Source organism: Denticeps clupeoides, unplaced genomic scaffold (genome assembly GCF_900700375.1).
Source record: "Denticeps clupeoides unplaced genomic scaffold, fDenClu1.1, whole genome shotgun sequence".
In the NCBI taxonomy this organism is placed as follows: domain Eukaryota; kingdom Metazoa; phylum Chordata; class Actinopteri; order Clupeiformes; family Denticipitidae; genus Denticeps; species Denticeps clupeoides.
The window spans coordinates 43113-60106 of NW_021629824.1; the positions used below are offsets into that span (position 1 = coordinate 43113).

The 16994-nt window shown below is 40.6% G+C and overlaps 2 protein-coding genes across 2 annotated transcripts; one reads left to right on the forward strand and one right to left on the reverse strand.

Annotated features, from left to right (window-relative positions):
* Window positions 1-1594: 1594 nt before the first annotated feature.
* Window positions 1595-7409, forward strand: LOC114775314 (translocating chain-associated membrane protein 2-like). The gene is made up of 11 exons (XM_028966487.1): window positions 1595-1819; window positions 2790-2853; window positions 3906-4015; window positions 4438-4554; window positions 4659-4717; window positions 4829-4913; window positions 5195-5265; window positions 5695-5799; window positions 5899-6042; window positions 6152-6309; window positions 6519-7409. Exons 1-11 carry the CDS (start codon window positions 1700-1702, stop codon window positions 6593-6595), a joined length of 1110 nt encoding a protein of 369 aa, XP_028822320.1. The 5' UTR covers window positions 1595-1699; the 3' UTR covers window positions 6596-7409.
* A 141-nt stretch (window positions 7410-7550) lies between these two features.
* On the reverse strand, window positions 7551-16991 carry LOC114775312 (EF-hand domain-containing protein 1-like). Its single transcript, XM_028966483.1, has 9 exons — window positions 15003-16991; window positions 14564-14785; window positions 13343-13630; window positions 12931-13080; window positions 12452-12644; window positions 11588-11808; window positions 11248-11388; window positions 10947-11160; window positions 7551-7768 (listed from the first exon to the last, which is right to left on the reverse strand). The coding sequence occupies exons 1-9, from the start codon at window positions 15063-15065 to the stop codon at window positions 7599-7601; spliced, it is 1662 nt and encodes a 553-aa protein (XP_028822316.1). The 5' UTR covers window positions 15066-16991; the 3' UTR covers window positions 7551-7598.
* Between the last annotated feature and the right edge of the window lie 3 nt (window positions 16992-16994).

The following is a 16994-nucleotide window of genomic DNA, read 5'->3' on the forward strand; positions in this document are numbered from 1 at the left end:
GGAGCCACTGGTCTATACTGTGTTCTACTGTGTATTTATAATCCTTAATTAGTTTATTGGGGTCTCTAATTGATATCAGGTGTAAACCCTGATAAAAATGTAACCCAAGCAATTAAATAATTTCAGGGTGTTCAAACTTATGCAACCAGCTTATGCTTTTTTTTCAATTGAATTTTACAGGTTATTTTGTACAGGTAAATGTACAGGAATTATTAAGTCCACTTTGTTACACAGTCGCCCTGTCAAACACAGACAGTGTTAAATTCACCTTAGTTAGGCTGTCCTAGTTAGGGTACCGGGCCACTGTAGCACCAATATACCGCTATAACCACGTATTTCAGGATCAGTCTGACGTTGCCTCTGTTTGTTCTCTCCGAGACACTGAATCAAACGTGCAGACCACCTCCAGAGTCCAGTAAAGAGACCACTAGAGGAATCCTGGTCCCTACCAATGTACGAGACAACTTAGCATGAAACGTACCAGAGGGTCACCACAGTCACCACCACCGTAATAACTAAAGCTTCAGGGATCTTCAAATGGACAATTGGAATCATAATGGACATGCAATGTACACCATGACACTGGACACTAAAACCTACTCTGCACTGTCTAGTACCTCCAAACATGGACAGATGCTCTATACAACACTTTGCACTTTTCTACCTTTACAACTGTAGGACTTTTCTCTTCTTGGACATCACCAACCCTGCACTGACACCATTTGCAGGCTCACTCTACCCTGGAAGGACGTCCCTCTCTGTATCACTCCTTCAGAAGCTTTCTTCCTTTCTATTTTCTCTCTCTCCTCTCTCTTTTTGTGTAGTGTTCTTCCTTGTGTGCAGAAGAGTAAAGTGTGGGGGTGTCAACTGTAGGGCCTGTCAACTCTAGGGACCATTGAGACATACTGTATGTGATTATGGGCTGTATCAGAAATAAATGTTGTTGTTGTAGTTATAGGTCACAATGAATGTTCTGTCATCTTTTTATATCACAAATACCTGTAAATCTAGTCATGTAGTCATGTAAGAGAAAAATAAAAGAAATGTCATTTTGTTATTCTTTGCTAGTTATACCACTCACTTTAAACATTATATATCCATTCAATTAGATTGTGCGAGAAACTTGTAGATCATCAGCACAACTTGCTGATGCTTGCTGTGAAATAACGAGTTTGAACACAAAATCCTAAATGAATGAGAAATATTTACAAACCCACATTAGCTGATGCATTACATGAAGGTGAAGAATCAGTGCAACAGTGCAATTGTATTAAGCTTTTGAGTGACAGTTCATTTCTACATGTATGCAGATATTGCATCATTAACATCATTTCCAGACACCATAGACACGGTATGACATTAACAATATCTGGACAGAATTTCTGGTAATTGTTATGTTTGACTAAAAGAAACAAACGACTAAACCTTTGAATGTAATAAGAATTAAGTAATAAATTAAAAGCGAAATTTAACCTCAACCACATGACTGTCCATTCTTTCTGTAGACAAGAAGGGTACAAGGTCTGTCATTTTATTATCCTGCATTGTTACATTGTTGCGATCGCGTCACCTTTAACAACGAGCGTGCCCTTTAAGAAAACGCGCATGCGCACTTCGTCAGAAAAGTTAACTCCTGAAGTTCGCGGCCAGAGAATTTCAGCATAAAGGGAAAAGTTAGAAACCGAGACAATTCCCAAAGATGGCTTTCCGGAGAAGAATCAAAAGTTATCCCTTTTTCAGTCAGGAGTTTCTCATTCAGAACCACGCCGACATCGTCTTCAGTCTGGTGATTTTCATTTTGATCGGACTGATGTTTGAGGTGAGATGAAGTCCCATTTTCCCCCCACCTCAGCGCTCTTATTTCGTCCAGAACAAACTCTTTCGTGTGCGCAGGTGTACGACGAGGATTTCTACAGAATCCCTCTTTTTTTAAGTTGAAGGTTTGACGTGGCCGCCAGTCCCCGGCGCTGATGGGACTTTTCGCTGAAGTCGCTTCTCTTGACACCCCGAGACACTTCGTACCGCAAAGTATCCAAAAACAGGCCACCGTGTCGCAAATTTCTATCCCGTCGCGAACATTGTCGCTTCCTCTCTAGCAGTGGCGTTGCACTTTCTGTGGAGTATAAAAAAAACTCTTTAATAAGTGTGGTAGGTTAATAGCATTCCTGCTGCTTTTCTCTCCACGTTTTTTCTTCATTCGGGGTGGAATTGGGATGGTTGCTGTTTAAATTAAAAGTGGATAAAACCCCGTCCCGTGGAGGTTTTCTAACGAGTCGCCGTGGTTCTCGGCGTGAATTCCTGGGCTGTTTCGGTCTTCAGCGGACTGCCACGTCTCCTGTGCGTGGAAGAGGGGAGCTGAGGTCGCTCTCGCACCTTCCCGTGGATCAAACACGGAAAAGCTACCAACAATAAAAAGAAAACTGCGATCTACCTGCTTTTTATTCATTGGAGGCAAGGTAGCGAGATGGACATGCAGACATTTTGTCGACCTGGGGCTGAGATACCGGAGACAGTTTCGGGCTATTTTCTAACCCTCAGCTCTCGGTCGTGATTTCTGTTCTGAGGGGATTTTCCCCGCTCGGGATACTGCTGCTGCTTTGGGGAAGTGGGGTGAAGTTCTCGAGTAAACACCTGCGTGATTCTTTTTTTTTTTTTTAGCAAATTAAAAAGGGTTAAAAAAATATATATATGTATTTAATTTTTCAAAGAGTGTAAACGGGGTACTTGGGACTTACAGGACCTAAAAATAGACTTGAATGCATTTTTTAATCCATTTTATTCTTCCCCAGGCCACAGCAAAAACAGCCATCCTGTTCATTCAGCCCCAGTACAACATCAGCACTTTGTCCCCAGGTTGGTGGCCATGTCCTCTTCTTCTAACCATCACAGTACAGAAGTGGTGTCTTCTATACCTTCATCCAGCAAATTGAATGTATCTCGATACTGTTCTGCAATTTACACTAAAATGCCTTATTTCTCAAACTGTGGTGCTCGGGCCCCCTCTAGTGGTGCACCAGGAAACTCTGATTACGGTTCATATTCACAGCTGCTGTGTGCTTAAATGCAGTGTAGTTGTTATTATGAGGGAGCCACCAATCTGATGTATTTGATATCTGACAAATTCTGATTCCGATTACTAGATTGTGAGTATGCTGATCTATGGAACTGTGGGTTGTTTGGTTTTTATACAAATCCTTCACTTGCAAAACAAAACAAAAAGTGTACATATACATGAGAAATTGTTGTATTGTCTTACAAGCAAAGACAACAGTGTTTAAGTCTGATATGTCCTTAGACATAAGACAAAGCTCAGCCTCCTCCCCACAGTGAGAGAGTTTATTCATTAAGTTAGTCAACTTCCATCGGTACCAGTATCCAAACACCTATAATATGTTCCAGTATCGGAATGGTGAAAGCTTCCCAAATCCCTGTAGCACGGTGCATTTGACTGCAATATTGACATTTTAGGGATTTAAAAAGTACTTCCTGTGTAAAATACTTGACTAGGCATACTTGGAGATTTTCATAGGTGGTGCTCATTGAGAAAAGTAGCACTAATATGTCAGATATGCATGTAATAAATGTAGTGTTAAAATTGTATCATTCATGTAACTTGATAGAACAAGAATTCACATTCAGGTATTAAACATAATTTTAAATGTATTTAATTTAACGGAATTATATCACCTGAAAAATAACATGATGTTGTGTGATCAGATAACGTGTGCGCTTTCTATGGGACTCAATACACCTAGAATGCTAATTTGATAGTACATGTTGGCATATAAAATGTATTTTGGGAAGGACTGTTATATTTAGGGCTAGTCTCTAAGGATCTTGTAGTTTGAGGAATGCACATGCACACACACTCAAACATGTATTTCTTATGGTCTGTGTTTTTGCAGAGGGTGAGGTGTCCCTGTATCACTTTGGATGGAAGGACTGTGCCACTATCATCTTCTATCTCTTCATCACGATCATTCTCCACGCCGTGGTCCAGGAGTATGTGCTTGATGTGAGTGTGTTGTAAGCTGTGATCTGCATTGTAGTTCCTCTGGAAACAGGAAGTCCTGAATCATTTGGATTAGTCACTGAGGTTGAAAGCCAATGCTTTCTTTGCATGATTGCAGAGTGAAATAGGAGCAACTGAACATACCACAAATGTCAGTCTTCTCATGAACTTCCCTGTTTAGCGAATGCTGCTTTAAATAAACCCACTTGGCCATGTTACAACTGAATTTATAATTCTTTGAATTTGTAAAGTCCTGACTGTTCTGTAGTCTACTAACTATTCTAGATGTTCCAGTTACTAAAGAATTCCAGTAATTTGGACTTGTAACCATTAAAATGTTTAGGTGTTGCTAGATTGCATTGGCATAGTCTCTCATCAGGTCCTGAGATGGGTGTTTGAACATCCTCTGCTTGTTCTGCCCTCAGAAGGTGAATCGGAGGCTGCATCTCTCAAAGAGCAAGAACACGAAGTTCAACGAGTCTGGGCAGCTGTGTGTCTTCTACCTCGTGTCTAGCGTCTGGAGTCTCTATGTCCTGAGCACGGTAAAGGGGTCTCTGTGTGCATACCCGAACCCGCGTTGTGACATGTCAGTCATCCTTGTTGGATATGTTGTGCTGTAAATCTGTTTGTGCTTCCTTTTGTAAAGGAAGGATACCTGTTGCATCCCAGTAGTCTCTGGGAAAACTACCCTCATGTCCACCTGAGGTAACGCATGAGAGCTTCATTTTATGCTTCCTATCCCCTCTGTTGCTTTCATACATCTGGAATATTTACAACATTGGGCATGGTTTATTTCATTCTTTTCTATTCCTTTAGGTTTCAGGTGAAATTCTTCTACCTCACCCAGTTAGCATACTGGCTTCATGCCATACCTGAGCTCTACTTCCAGAAAGTACGCAAGGTGAGAACAGACGTGCAGCATTAATGTGTCACAGAAAAAGTACATTAGACAAGACTGATCACTGCTCCTTTTCATTTCAAACCTTATAAACATTAAACATCACAAAGCAATAAAAAGCATGGAGAGGTGTGCAGAGTTGAAAACTTGGCTTCATTAGCTTGCACTCAATTTCACAGCGCTTTCAGGTCTCAAGAATTAATTGTGATATAATGTATGCAGATCGAGTATGTCTATACTGTGTCAAAAATGAAATAATGCCATGACATTCTCTTCTTGTGCAGGAGGAGATCCCTCGTCAGCTGCAGTATATAACCCTGTACTTGTTGCATATTGTGGCTGCTTATTTGCTCAAGTAAGTGAAAAAAGAACATTGACAAAGTTTGCAAAATCTTCAAATATAAATGATCTAGGCATTAAAGGCTAATAAGAAATTAAGCTACAGTATAAACTGAGCAGAACTAGAAATTCCCCTTTGAGCTTTTAAAATCCATATCTGAACACTTGCGTTTTTCTATTCGTTCCTATCGCACGATAATAAAAAATAAATTTTGTGGGTTGTGTGCTTATCCCGCCACAAAAAAAAAACATACTTCATATGTTGCTGAACCCAGACTAACTATTAATCCTAATCCTTCACATTTAATCCGCAAGTCCCAAAAGCTTCTATGTGCAACTTGTGTAATTGCACCAATTACACCAATGTGTGTTTCCAACAATGTGTTGAAGATTTAGTTTTGCGCTTCTCTGACATTTCTGACTCCATCCGTTCTACACTTTGCAGCTTGACTCGAGTGGGGCTGGTGTTGTTGTTCCTGCAGTACTTGTCAGAGCTGGGCTTCCACATCTCCAGACTTTTCTACTTTACTGACGAGAACCACCACAAGATGTAAGATTGGGTCCTTTGGCTCGCCAGAACAGTTCCTTCCACCGGATGTGGTCTTGAGGGCTGTGGCTGATTGTTGATGATAATTTGCATGCCTTGCAGGTTTGACCTGTGGGCCGTTGGGTTTGTTTTCACTCGGATGATCACGCTGACTCTCATGTTCCTGGTTGTGGGTTTTGGACTGGGTCGTGCTGAGAACCAGACCCTGGACTGGGAGGCAGGGAACTTCAACACAGTTTTCATCAGGTGGGGACTTCAGAAGATTTCAAACTGGGAAATGTATTTACTTACTTATTTACTTAAACAGGCGATCTTTTATGACCTTAACCTCCTTACTCCAATTTCTCCTGTTCAGGATGACTGTGCTCTTCCTGGTGTGTTTCACCCAGTCCTGGCTGTTGTGGAAGTTCATCCGCTTCCAGCTCCGCCGGTGGAGAGAGTTTAGGTTGGAACAGGCAGCTCGCAAACGAGCTGCGGCCAAGCAAACCCCCCGAGCGCTAAAGAGGGATTCTGGTTAGTTTCCCTGTAAAATATGAACCATTCTTTAAGTTACACAATATTAATACAATAGGAATATAACAAACATAAATTTGGTGGCTATTGTGCTTCATAGTCCAACCTACACATAAACTGGGAAATCAGTTGAAAATAAATTACTCTCTTTCTAATTCTAACATACAATTCATAGGTCATAGCTCTTGTTTCTCATTTTTCTCTAATAGTTGGGCACCACGAGAATGGGCTAATCAAGGCTGAAAACGGTACCTCTCCTCGCCTGAAGAAAATCAAAGCCCCGTAAAGATCTACCATCTCCATCATGGAGATCGGCCCGGCCACAGCCTACCAGACCGGAAGAGGAAGCTTTCTACTTTTCGTCCTCTAGCTGCTTTTGGAAGTGGGCGTCCAGAGGCACAAAACCAGGAACCATCAAAAGAGACGTGCAAAGGACCTTTCGGATTTGGCATTTATATTTTATAAATATATTCATGGCCCTCGTCAGACAATCACACACCGTTCCTCTCATTCTTGTCAGTATTTCTTTGGAACAAAACCATGTTGCCAGCATTCTCAAAGGCTGGCTTTTTATATATATATATATATATATACATGTATACAACTATATATTTTATTTTATTTTATTTTTGTTGCTTTTGCTTCCAGGAGTGGCTTTTTGTGACTTGTAATATGTCTGAATCTTCAGAGTTGGCTTCTGCCTTGCATGTTCATCCTGTCCCTGGGAGATGGTGCTATGGGCCACCACAAGAGCCACACGGTGGCCTCTGAAGGACTTACAGTGTGTAAGTTCTCTCCCCGCTGTTGCCTGGCTAGAAGACGGCCTTGAGTACGAATGCCCGGTTTGGTTCTGAGGATGGGCTTCCAGCCTTGTTTAGTTTTTTTTCTCCCTCCCCTTTTCAACTGTGTAACATTTATTACAGAGCTTTATACATACTTCTTTGCATTTTTGAAGGTATGCAAACTTGATACATGTTGAATGATCTCGTGTAGTTATTTACATCAGATTGTGTTATTGTACACTTGTCGTAATCAGATTTTCTATACAGTGTCATAAATGTCATAACTAAATGTCACATGTAATAGTATGTCTGATGCCAAATTCAATGTAGCCATTTTTTTGTTCTTTTAAAACTATGCAGTAATCTGATTGTCTTCATTTATGTAGTTGTTTGTGGGGGGGGGGGGGTGTACAGTGTAATAATAATTACAAAATCAGTACCAAGAACAACAGACACATCTTCGCATAAGACATTTATTGAATTTCTGAACAACTTTTTGCCTTCTGTTTACTGAGCTTCTTCGGCCTCATGATACTTCTCCATTGGGTCACTTGTATCAACCTTCAGCTTCTGCCTGATTGAGTTCAGGGTTGCCTGTGGGACCTTGTCACCCTCTGTCTCAAGGTATTTCAGGACGTAGTGGTCCGCGTCAGTCAGCACGAAGCGGTGCCTGAAAACTGGAGTAACGTGAAGTTAAGAAACTGAAGTTGACCTGAGGAGCAGTTCAACTTCAAAATTGCATGCATGGTCATCCTGGAAAGAGGAACCTTTCAAACTAATTATGCAACAGTGTCGAGGCCTGGTGCACTTCTAGTGAGTTCAAGTGAGGAACTATATACTGTACTGGCGTTATAAGATTTCTCTAAATACATCTGAACTAGTATTAGTTTAATTTTTGGGTCTAAACGGCAAAAATACAATACTAGTAGATGAACCAAATGCAATATTTTAATTAGTCTTGTGAAAAGGGGTGGTTGTTGATAGGGCTGCACGATATATATATATATATAAAAAAAAAACGTTATCGTGATATTATCGCAAAGAGTTGCTATAAATGAAATTTATGTTGCGTCCAAAATCTCATACTATATACTAGTAAGATCAGGAGGGCAAAAAGTTACACAATGCAGAAGAAGAACCGCTACACTATGATGACTTTCACCTTGATATTTTAGCGCGGATGTATACCTAGCCGAATTGCACTGTAGGGGGCGAGAACGAGTCTTCAAACTGTGAAATTACCACATCAAACGTGACGTGGTAACATGGATGCAGCTATTTAACTGAATAAACAGTTGGTAAACACAAGTACATCTTATTGAACATAATTTATTTTCATCACCAATTATCATAGTAGAACAGCTTTCTCAAGCAGTTTGTGATGCATTTTGGAAACAGGAGATGAGCCCCTGGTCTAATGCGCCACCTGGCCTGAGAAACCCGGTCTCAAAGACTTACTTTTAGTCATTATTTGGGTAGCACACATATTCTGAATGCCTTCGGCCGAATTCAAATGAGCCATTTTAATCTAGATTAATCTAGATTAATTCCAAGATTACAGTGAGATTAATCTAGATTAAGAAAATTAATATAAACAGGCAAGGCAAGGAAATATTTAGTTTAAATATTTAAATATTTTTGTTTTAAGACACTCTTGATGAGTGTATGGCTACATGTAAATAATAAGTAATCTTTGAAAGCAATTCATATTGTGTTGGCAGGTCTATGGTCTATAGTAAATCAGAATATCTGATGAGGGGTTTAAGTCATTCATAATGTTTTGAAGTCTAAATATTTGCAACTTCCTTGACATATTGTTTCTTTGTAGCCTGAATTAGATTTAATTAGATGAATATACAGTGGAGGAAATAATTATTTGACCCCTCACTGATTTTGTAAGTTTGTCCAATGATGAAATAATTAAAAGTCTCAGAACAGTATCATTTTAATGGTAGGTTTATTTTAACAGTGACAGATGGCACATCAAAAGGAAAATGGAAAAAATAACTTTAAATAAAAGATACAAACTGATTTGCATTTCATTGAGTGAAATGAGTATTTGAACCCCTACCAACCATTAAGAGTTCTGGCTCCCACAGAGTGGTTAGACACGCCTACTCAATTAGTCACCCTCATTAATGAGACCTGTCTTAACTAGTCACCTGTATAAAAGACACCTGTCCACAGAATCAATCAATCAGGCAGACACCAAACTCTCCAACATGGGAAAGACCAAAGAGCTGTCCAAGGATGTCAGAGACAAAATTGTAGACCTGCACAAGGCTGGAATGGGATACCAAACCATTAGCAATAAACTGGGAGAGAAGGTGACAACTGTTGCTGCAATTGTTCGAAAATGGAAGGAGCACAAAATGACCATCAATTGACCTCGGTCTGGGGCAAGATCTCACCTCGTGGGGTCTCAATGATTCTGATAAAGGTGAGAAATCATCCTAGAACTACATGGGAGGAGTTACTTAATGACCTCAAAGTAGCTGGGACCACAGTCACCAAGAAAACCATTGGAAACACATTACACCGCAATGGATTAAAATCCTGCAGTGCTCGTAAGGTCCCCCTGCTCAAGAAGGCACATGTGCAGGCCTGTCTGAAGTTTGTCAATGAACACCTGAATGATTCAGAGAGTGACTGGGAGAAGGTGCTGTGGTCAGATGAGACCAAAATTGAGGTCTTTGGTATTAACTCAGCTCGCAGTGTTTGGAGGAAGAAAAATGCTGCCTATGACCCCCAAAACACCATCCCCACTGTCAAGCATGGAGGTGGAAACATTTTGCTTTGGGGGTGTTTTTCTGCTAAGGGCACAGGACAACTTCACCGCATCAACGGGAAAATGGAAGGAGCCATGTATCGTAAAATCCTGATCGACAACCTCCTTCCCTCTGCCAGGAAATTGAAAATGGGTCGTGGATGGCTGTTCCAGCTCGACAATGACCCAAAACATACAGCAAAGGCAACAAAGGAGTGGCTCAAGAAGAAGCACATTAAGGTCATGGAGTGGCCTAGTCAGTCTCCTGACCTTAATCCAATAGAAATCCTATGGAGGAAGTTGCACAGAGACAGCCTCGAAACCGTAGTGATTTAGAGATGATCTGCAAAGAGGAGTGGACCAAAATTCCTCCTAAAATGTGTGCAAACTTGCTCATCAACTACAAGAAACGTTTGACCTGTGCTTGCAAACAAGGGTTTTGCTACTAAGTATTAAGTCTTTTTTTTTTTTTTTCTTCAAATACTTATTTCACTCAATGAAATGCAAATCAGTCTCTGTCTTTTTTTTCAATTTTCCTTTTGCTGTGCTATCTGTCACTTAATATAAACCTACCGTTAAAATGATACTGTTCTGAGACTTTTTCTCTGCCATTGGACAAACTTACAAAATCAGCGAGGGGTCAAATAATTATTTCCTATATTTAAATATTAACTATTTTAGTATGATTTTATATATATGTAATAATGATTTTTCTAATAGCTAATAATAATTTTAAAAGCATTTCTTTAGGGAAATGTTATCGCAAGAAATATCGTTATTGCAATATTCAACAACAATATCACATATTTTCCCAATATCATGCAGTCCAAATTGTTGATCATCTGATCTAATATCTTAATATACTCTACTACAATATTAAATGCCACACAAAAGGTAGTGGAATTGTAACCAAAATCCACTGAAGTCCCCTTGATTAAGGTACCGTCCCCACACACTGCTCCCTGGATGCCTGTCATGGTTGCTCACTAAGGTGATGGGTTAAATGCAGGGGACATATTCTGTTGTGTGTCACCATGTACTGTGCTGCAGATAATCACAATGATGAAAAAAAATCACTTTCAACTAACCCTCCACCGTGGCTCCGATGGCAAAGTCTGATGGACTGTAGAACTGTGGGTTGTCAGTATTGCTGTCGGGTTTGGGGACACGGGTTTTCTCTAGGAACTTCCCACCAATGATGCCAGAGTTACGCGTGGATGTCTCAAAGATACTGATCATGTCATTTGACAGAAAGTAAGAAAGAATGAACTGACGTCCCTCATCTTGAGGATTCTGAGAGTCCTGTAGAATTCAGTAAGACAGGAATTTGGTCAATTTTGGTCTATGCCATTTAAAATGTGTATGGTACGTTCACAGAGAACATCTCACCAGCTTGGCAGCATAACGGAGCACTTTGTGATCATTCTCCAGGAGCTTCATCAGATTCTTCTTGGGTGGTTCTGGGACCAGAGACAGGCAGTTCTGAAGAGAATCCTCCAGAGATCCAAAGCCATTGTATGGAGGAATTTCCTGTATGTATTGAGCATTTTTAGGCAGACGTTCACTTTGAAGATGGAAAACCAAATGATATTCTGAACACCAAATGTGTCCCTGGTACTAAAGATGACCAATGGTCTTTTCAAGGCACAACTGTGCACCCAGTGTTAGGACTTCAATCAGTGTATGCTATCATTTACAGTGACCTTGTCCCACTCAACATCCCACTCACCCTCTTCATGTCCTCTAGGGCCTTTTCTTCGGGTTGAACCGGCTTAAGGTTGATATCCGGGTGATGATGCTGGTAATAACTGCGGGTGAACGCATCACAGTCATAAAGCTTGAAGCTCCTCCCCAACAGCCTTATGGTCTCGCCCACTTTGAAGTCCTCGGGAGAGTAATACTCTTGCACTTCTTGTGAGGATATCTCCAGCACACAGCTGGGGAAGGATTCTGGGGTTTGCGTCAAGGGGAACAGGGGTTCAATTCAAGAAGCTTTCACACATGTTACATCAAACAAGCAAATAGGTAGAGACAGAAACTAGAATAGACTGCTTGCTAGCTACCTGGACTCATTATTTTTGACAGATTTTAATTATGTTTTTATAAATAGTCTTAAATTAGAGGACTGACAGCTCTCATTCCACCCTGTCAGCCTGTTAATACATCACATGTATAAATTAATGCAGGCCGTGTTGCCAGATATGTGATATATTTCAAACCACAATCAATCAGAAACATGCCAACACACAGAAACGCACAGAGGGACAGTCCCCCTGGAAGCACTTAGGGTGAAGTGTCCTGCTCAGGGCTACAATGGTAGTAACCACAACCACAAAGTATTTAATTTGATTAATGATTACTTTGATTAACATACTTAAAAAGCAACTGGGCTCCTGGACACTTATTCTTGGCAATCAGTTTTTCCTAAAATATTACATTAAAAACCACCCAAAATTCAGATTCTTCCCTTCTGCCTACATTCCCCTCAGTGCTCTTTCCTTTCTCTATATCTCGTTATATCACCATTACAAATCCGAATATGCGAATAGATTATTATTAACATTTAAGCATTCTAATTGGTGAATGTCCTCACCACAAGATGGTTTGAAGTCCTTGGGCACACTTTGTCGGCGCAGAAGCACTGGGAAGGGGTCTCTACCACAGTTGGGCTGGTAAGACTCACGGATCTCCACAGTGTTGTCCACCAGGTAGTAGTGGATGGTGACTGGGCGGGACTCTCCGTAGAGGGAGTCTGTGTCGTCCCACAGAGCAAAGAAACACAGCACCTGTTGTATAGGTGCACCACATTAGTTATAAGCTTATCCGCCCCATTTAGCACTGTTTTGCAACGGTTTTAAAAGTTGCTCAGCATTCTCCATTTCATTTTGGGTGTACAGGTTTGCTTATTTTTCTCCATCCTCTTATGCATGGATGCAACAACAACAATTCAACAACGATCACTATGCCGTGATCATGAACAGCCTCTAAAATTTGCAATCTGTTGGAAGGCTCTGACATTCTGAACTGTGAGTGCAATGAATCTGGAGGCCACTAGAGGGAGTTGGGGGTTACCTTGCGGTCCAAGGTGAGGAACCGCTTGAGATGGTGAGAGTCGGCGGGGGGGATGTAGGATTGCTGGGGTTGAACACGACGCTGCAGGTATGGGTCAGATGGTACGGACTCTGGCTCGTTCAGAACGATACCCTGACTCTCCATGAACTCCTGAACACACACACACACACACACTACTCTATATGCATTCTTTATAATATAAGGAATCAGTTTAAATAGTTTTTCTCTAAAATAACAGATGTTCATACTAGTTCAGGGAATAGCTGTGCTAACTTTGATAACAGTGGCTATAGAAGTTTTGGTGTGGATGTGGTGGGTTTGGGTGTAGGCAGGCTGTAGAAAGTGTTCTGAATGTGAGTTGGTTCTTGTAAGTGTTGGAGTCTGTCTGGATGAGTGTCTTTGTATATGTGACCTGTGTGTAGGCATCACAGTGTGTGATGTGATAAGTGGTGCCGTAGGCACACAGGTCCGTTCCCAGGTTCAGGTGTTTCCAGTGGTAGTGGTCGCCTCGGTCATTCATGGGCAGTCGCTGCCGCTTGACCAGTTTTCCCTGCGGGATTCCGGAATTTTCCACAGCGGGCTCAATCACACACATGGTGTCGTCCACCAGGTAATAGTAGATGTCCACAGGCCGGATGCGGTACAACTCGTCTGGTGAGTCTTGTACCTCTTGCCGGAGGAAGCCAGAGAAATGAAGCACCTGACGAAAGTGGAGAAATTCATGTGATTTAGCTAATCAAATATCCTCTAAACTTCCTATAGGAACTCAACTAACCAGTTAAGTAGTGGACCCACCATTCAAATATTTTTAAGGCCAAAAGTTATTAACATCTATTACGACTGCAGAGATTGGTAGGATCCTTTAGCAAACTTAAAAGTAGTTTTTAATTACTGAATAAACTAAACAGGTTGTGTCTCTGTGGACCAGAACAGCTCCATCACAACAAGAGAAAGGCTGATTCATCTGGATGTGAAAAAGTCCACATTCCATAAGTTATGTCAGATGAAAGAGTTCAGAAGATGCTGGGATAACACCATCCATGTTAAGCTGTATTTGCTAGCAATGGTTTGGCAAAAAGGAAAGTAAGTTTGCTGTCTGCCTGTCTGCTCATGTTCACTCAAGAACCCACATCTATTCCCATTGTAATTCGCCCCCAACACCGATTGCTAGTTAGTTGTATCTTATTGACTACATCTTGTGGAGCACAACGAAAAAATATCCTCCAGTGCCTCAAATTGAAAAGCATCATATTTAAAGTTATCATTATATCATCATAAATTAATCATTATATTTAAATTATGATATATATTTAAATAATAAAATATTAAATTGATCAAAAGAAATCCATTAAAGGCATATACTTTGTGTATTGTAGTTATGTTTTAATACTCATAGACGTTACTATCTAGGAGCTCTGTCCCATAATGCCACTGATGAGTATCTGATGAAAGGTTTCTACATAGTCCAACATTCAATGATTTGAAGAGCCGATAAATTAGTGTATGTATAAATAAATGACTGGTACACGTTTGAGAGTAATTGGTGGGTGTTTTTTTTTATTGACTTATGTAAAAATGTGTCTGCAGTGAGCATCATCATCATCATCATCCCACTCCTGCGTGGACAGTTCACCTTCTTGTCGTTGGAAACGTAAGCAGGGCAGAATAGTGGAGGGTGTGTCCGTGAAGAGTCGGTGTGAGAGACGGCCGCGGTCTGAATGGTGAGCTGCTTTATTTCGTTGTGGGTCAGCTGCTGAGACACCAGAGGAGACTGACCGATGCCAGCCTGGGGACGTTTCGGTACAGCATATCCGTTCTTGTAGGACAAAGTCTGCGCTTTGTGATATGATGTTTTCTATTTCAAAAACATAGGGAAAATATTACTTAATATAATCTAATTTATTATGGAGTAATGAAATCATTCAGCGAAAATAAAACACGAAAAATGGCCTTGAGCTAATAAAAAAAGTAAAAAGTTGAAAGCATTCTGTATTTTGAAAAAAAAAAAAAAATCCCATATTTACAATGCCATAAAATGAATAATCAATAACAACAATTGTTAGGTAGCTTACTGTCAAATCACGAAACGTATTTCCGGGCAGGAAAGGGAATCCGTGGCTGGTGTTTGCAGACATTTCTGTTTCTGCAACGTAGGCAGCGTGCTGTTGTCATGGAAACGCAAACAGACTACGTCACGACGGCGGACCTCCGTGCATGACGTGGCAAAAATGTTAAGAGTTGCAATTATACGTTGGACCATGGGGCGGCGCTACAGCCAAAGACTTCAACACGCAGCAGTCGTTTTTTTTTCATGGGCATTTTTATTTCAAGCTCAGGGGCAAGTTTGGACACACAACTAGATTTCATTTCAAAATGGGGAATAGAGGTCTGAATATGAGTGTATTGGGTCATATATATATGATAATAAATATTCCTATGAAAGCATGTTTTAGGGCCTATGTAACAAACCAGTAAAACTGAAATCAGAGCTTAAACAAATAAAAACTTCAGAATATAACATTCCCTTGGACACACGTCTTTGCTCCTATCTAGCGAGGAGAACCAATTATGTTTTGCACAGACCCTCAATTTTGAGAATAGCATGATTTGGATGAGCTAAGCTGTTCTCTCCAGAGTGCGTGAAGCTGAGGGAGATCCTTCAAGAAAACCTTGTAACTGCATCGACCTTTTCAGAAGAGTATAGGAAATTCTTACAGCAGTGGCTAAACATCTTCACCCTTAACAAACCACAATGAAATGATGGTCGCACCATCCAAGCTTGAGTGATATCCTGCAGATCTGATACATGCAATGCAGCTTAGTGGTGCAGTCTTTCAGCAGATGGCCTAGATGACACAGACGTCAGTTCAGATTTGTTTTATCAGGGTGACATAAAGTGAAGTTGCCACTTACACTTTTCATGGTAATCACACATTACACCGGAAATAACAGATAAGAAAAAACAGGTGTAACATACTGTCTGAGTTTGAACAGTGTAAATCCTGTTAAAGTAAAAGTCACATGGTGCAAAAAGACCAACATTGGACAAGAGAGATTACAAAAGACTGTAAATAGAATTTTGTGGGTAATTATGGATGTAATAGCACAGACACATCATGTCTGGTTGACCATGGCTGACACTAAACTCTGTCTGGTCTGGGTGTGAACCACGATTTGACTGCTCTGAGACAGAGTCAACATGACCTTTGGTTTGATTGTTCATGCACTTCAGATCTTCCAAACATATGTACATATGTCCTCATCCACCATTTTTACATATATGGTGTTTGACTAAATTTGGAAGGTAATCCTATTAGCAGGATAAGGCACAGTAATGTGCATAACACAGATATTTATACAGACTATATTAAAAGGTGTAAGTATTCAACCTCTTTGAGGTGTTTTATATATATATACACAAGTTTTCAGCTGACACATCTCAAGTAATGTAAGTCTCCCCTTCTTAGGAAGAAAATATCTTTAATTGTACAAAGAAACACTAGGATTGCATCCCTGAGGTGCCAGACAACTGTTGCCACTGTATAAAAATATTTCATATCCATTCCAAAATATATATATATAAAAACATTTCAAACAATAAAACTATTAAATATTAAAAAATAGATTTTTATAAATGCTGAGATGTATTCTAGACAGTTTCTCTCTTTTCGTTTGGCCGTGTGGTTAAGAACAAGTCTCTAGATCACGTCTTTCGGTTACCGCCCACTTGCGGATCACCCATGGGAAATCCGGTTGAGTGTGTGACACAGGAGAGAGAGAGAGAGAGAGAGAGAGAGAGAGAAGCTTTCACTGTCATTCTGAGCTGCCAAATCAAATGCCTCCACAGGGTTAAGCCACGAGGTGTCCATCCTGTTCCTATTCCAGTCACAGCCATGATGATCGAATAAACTACCACCCACGACAGGAAGTCAGGAGGCCAAGTGCAGAGTAGTGCAGACCACCCCTCGAACCTCGAGTAGCCTTCAGCGCGAGGTGCCAGGTTGGGCCGAAGCTTAGCCATGCTGAGTAACAGCTTATACTCACTGCAAATGGGAAAAAAAAGC

Bases quoted from the DNA above. Each gene is read 5' to 3' on its own strand.
- LOC114775312 (XM_028966483.1), bottom strand. From the start codon at position 15,065: ATGTCTGCAAACACCAGCCACGGATTCCCTTTCCTGCCCGGAAATACG. The intron at 11,809-12,451 runs GTGAGGACATTC...CGCAAACCCCAG, and splicing joins GGACTTCAAACCATCTTGTG to AATCCTTCCCCAGCTGTGTG. The intron at 11,161-11,247 runs GTGAGATGTTCT...TGAATTCTACAG, and splicing joins TCCGTTATGCTGCCAAGCTG to GACTCTCAGAATCCTCAAGA.
- LOC114775314 (XM_028966487.1), top strand. From the start codon at position 1,700: ATGGCTTTCCGGAGAAGAATCAAAAGTTATCCCTTTTTCAGTCAGGAG. The intron at 4,914-5,194 runs GTGAGAACAGAC...CTTCTTGTGCAG, and splicing joins ACTTCCAGAAAGTACGCAAG to GAGGAGATCCCTCGTCAGCT. The intron at 5,800-5,898 runs GTAAGATTGGGT...CATGCCTTGCAG, and splicing joins GACGAGAACCACCACAAGAT to GTTTGACCTGTGGGCCGTTG.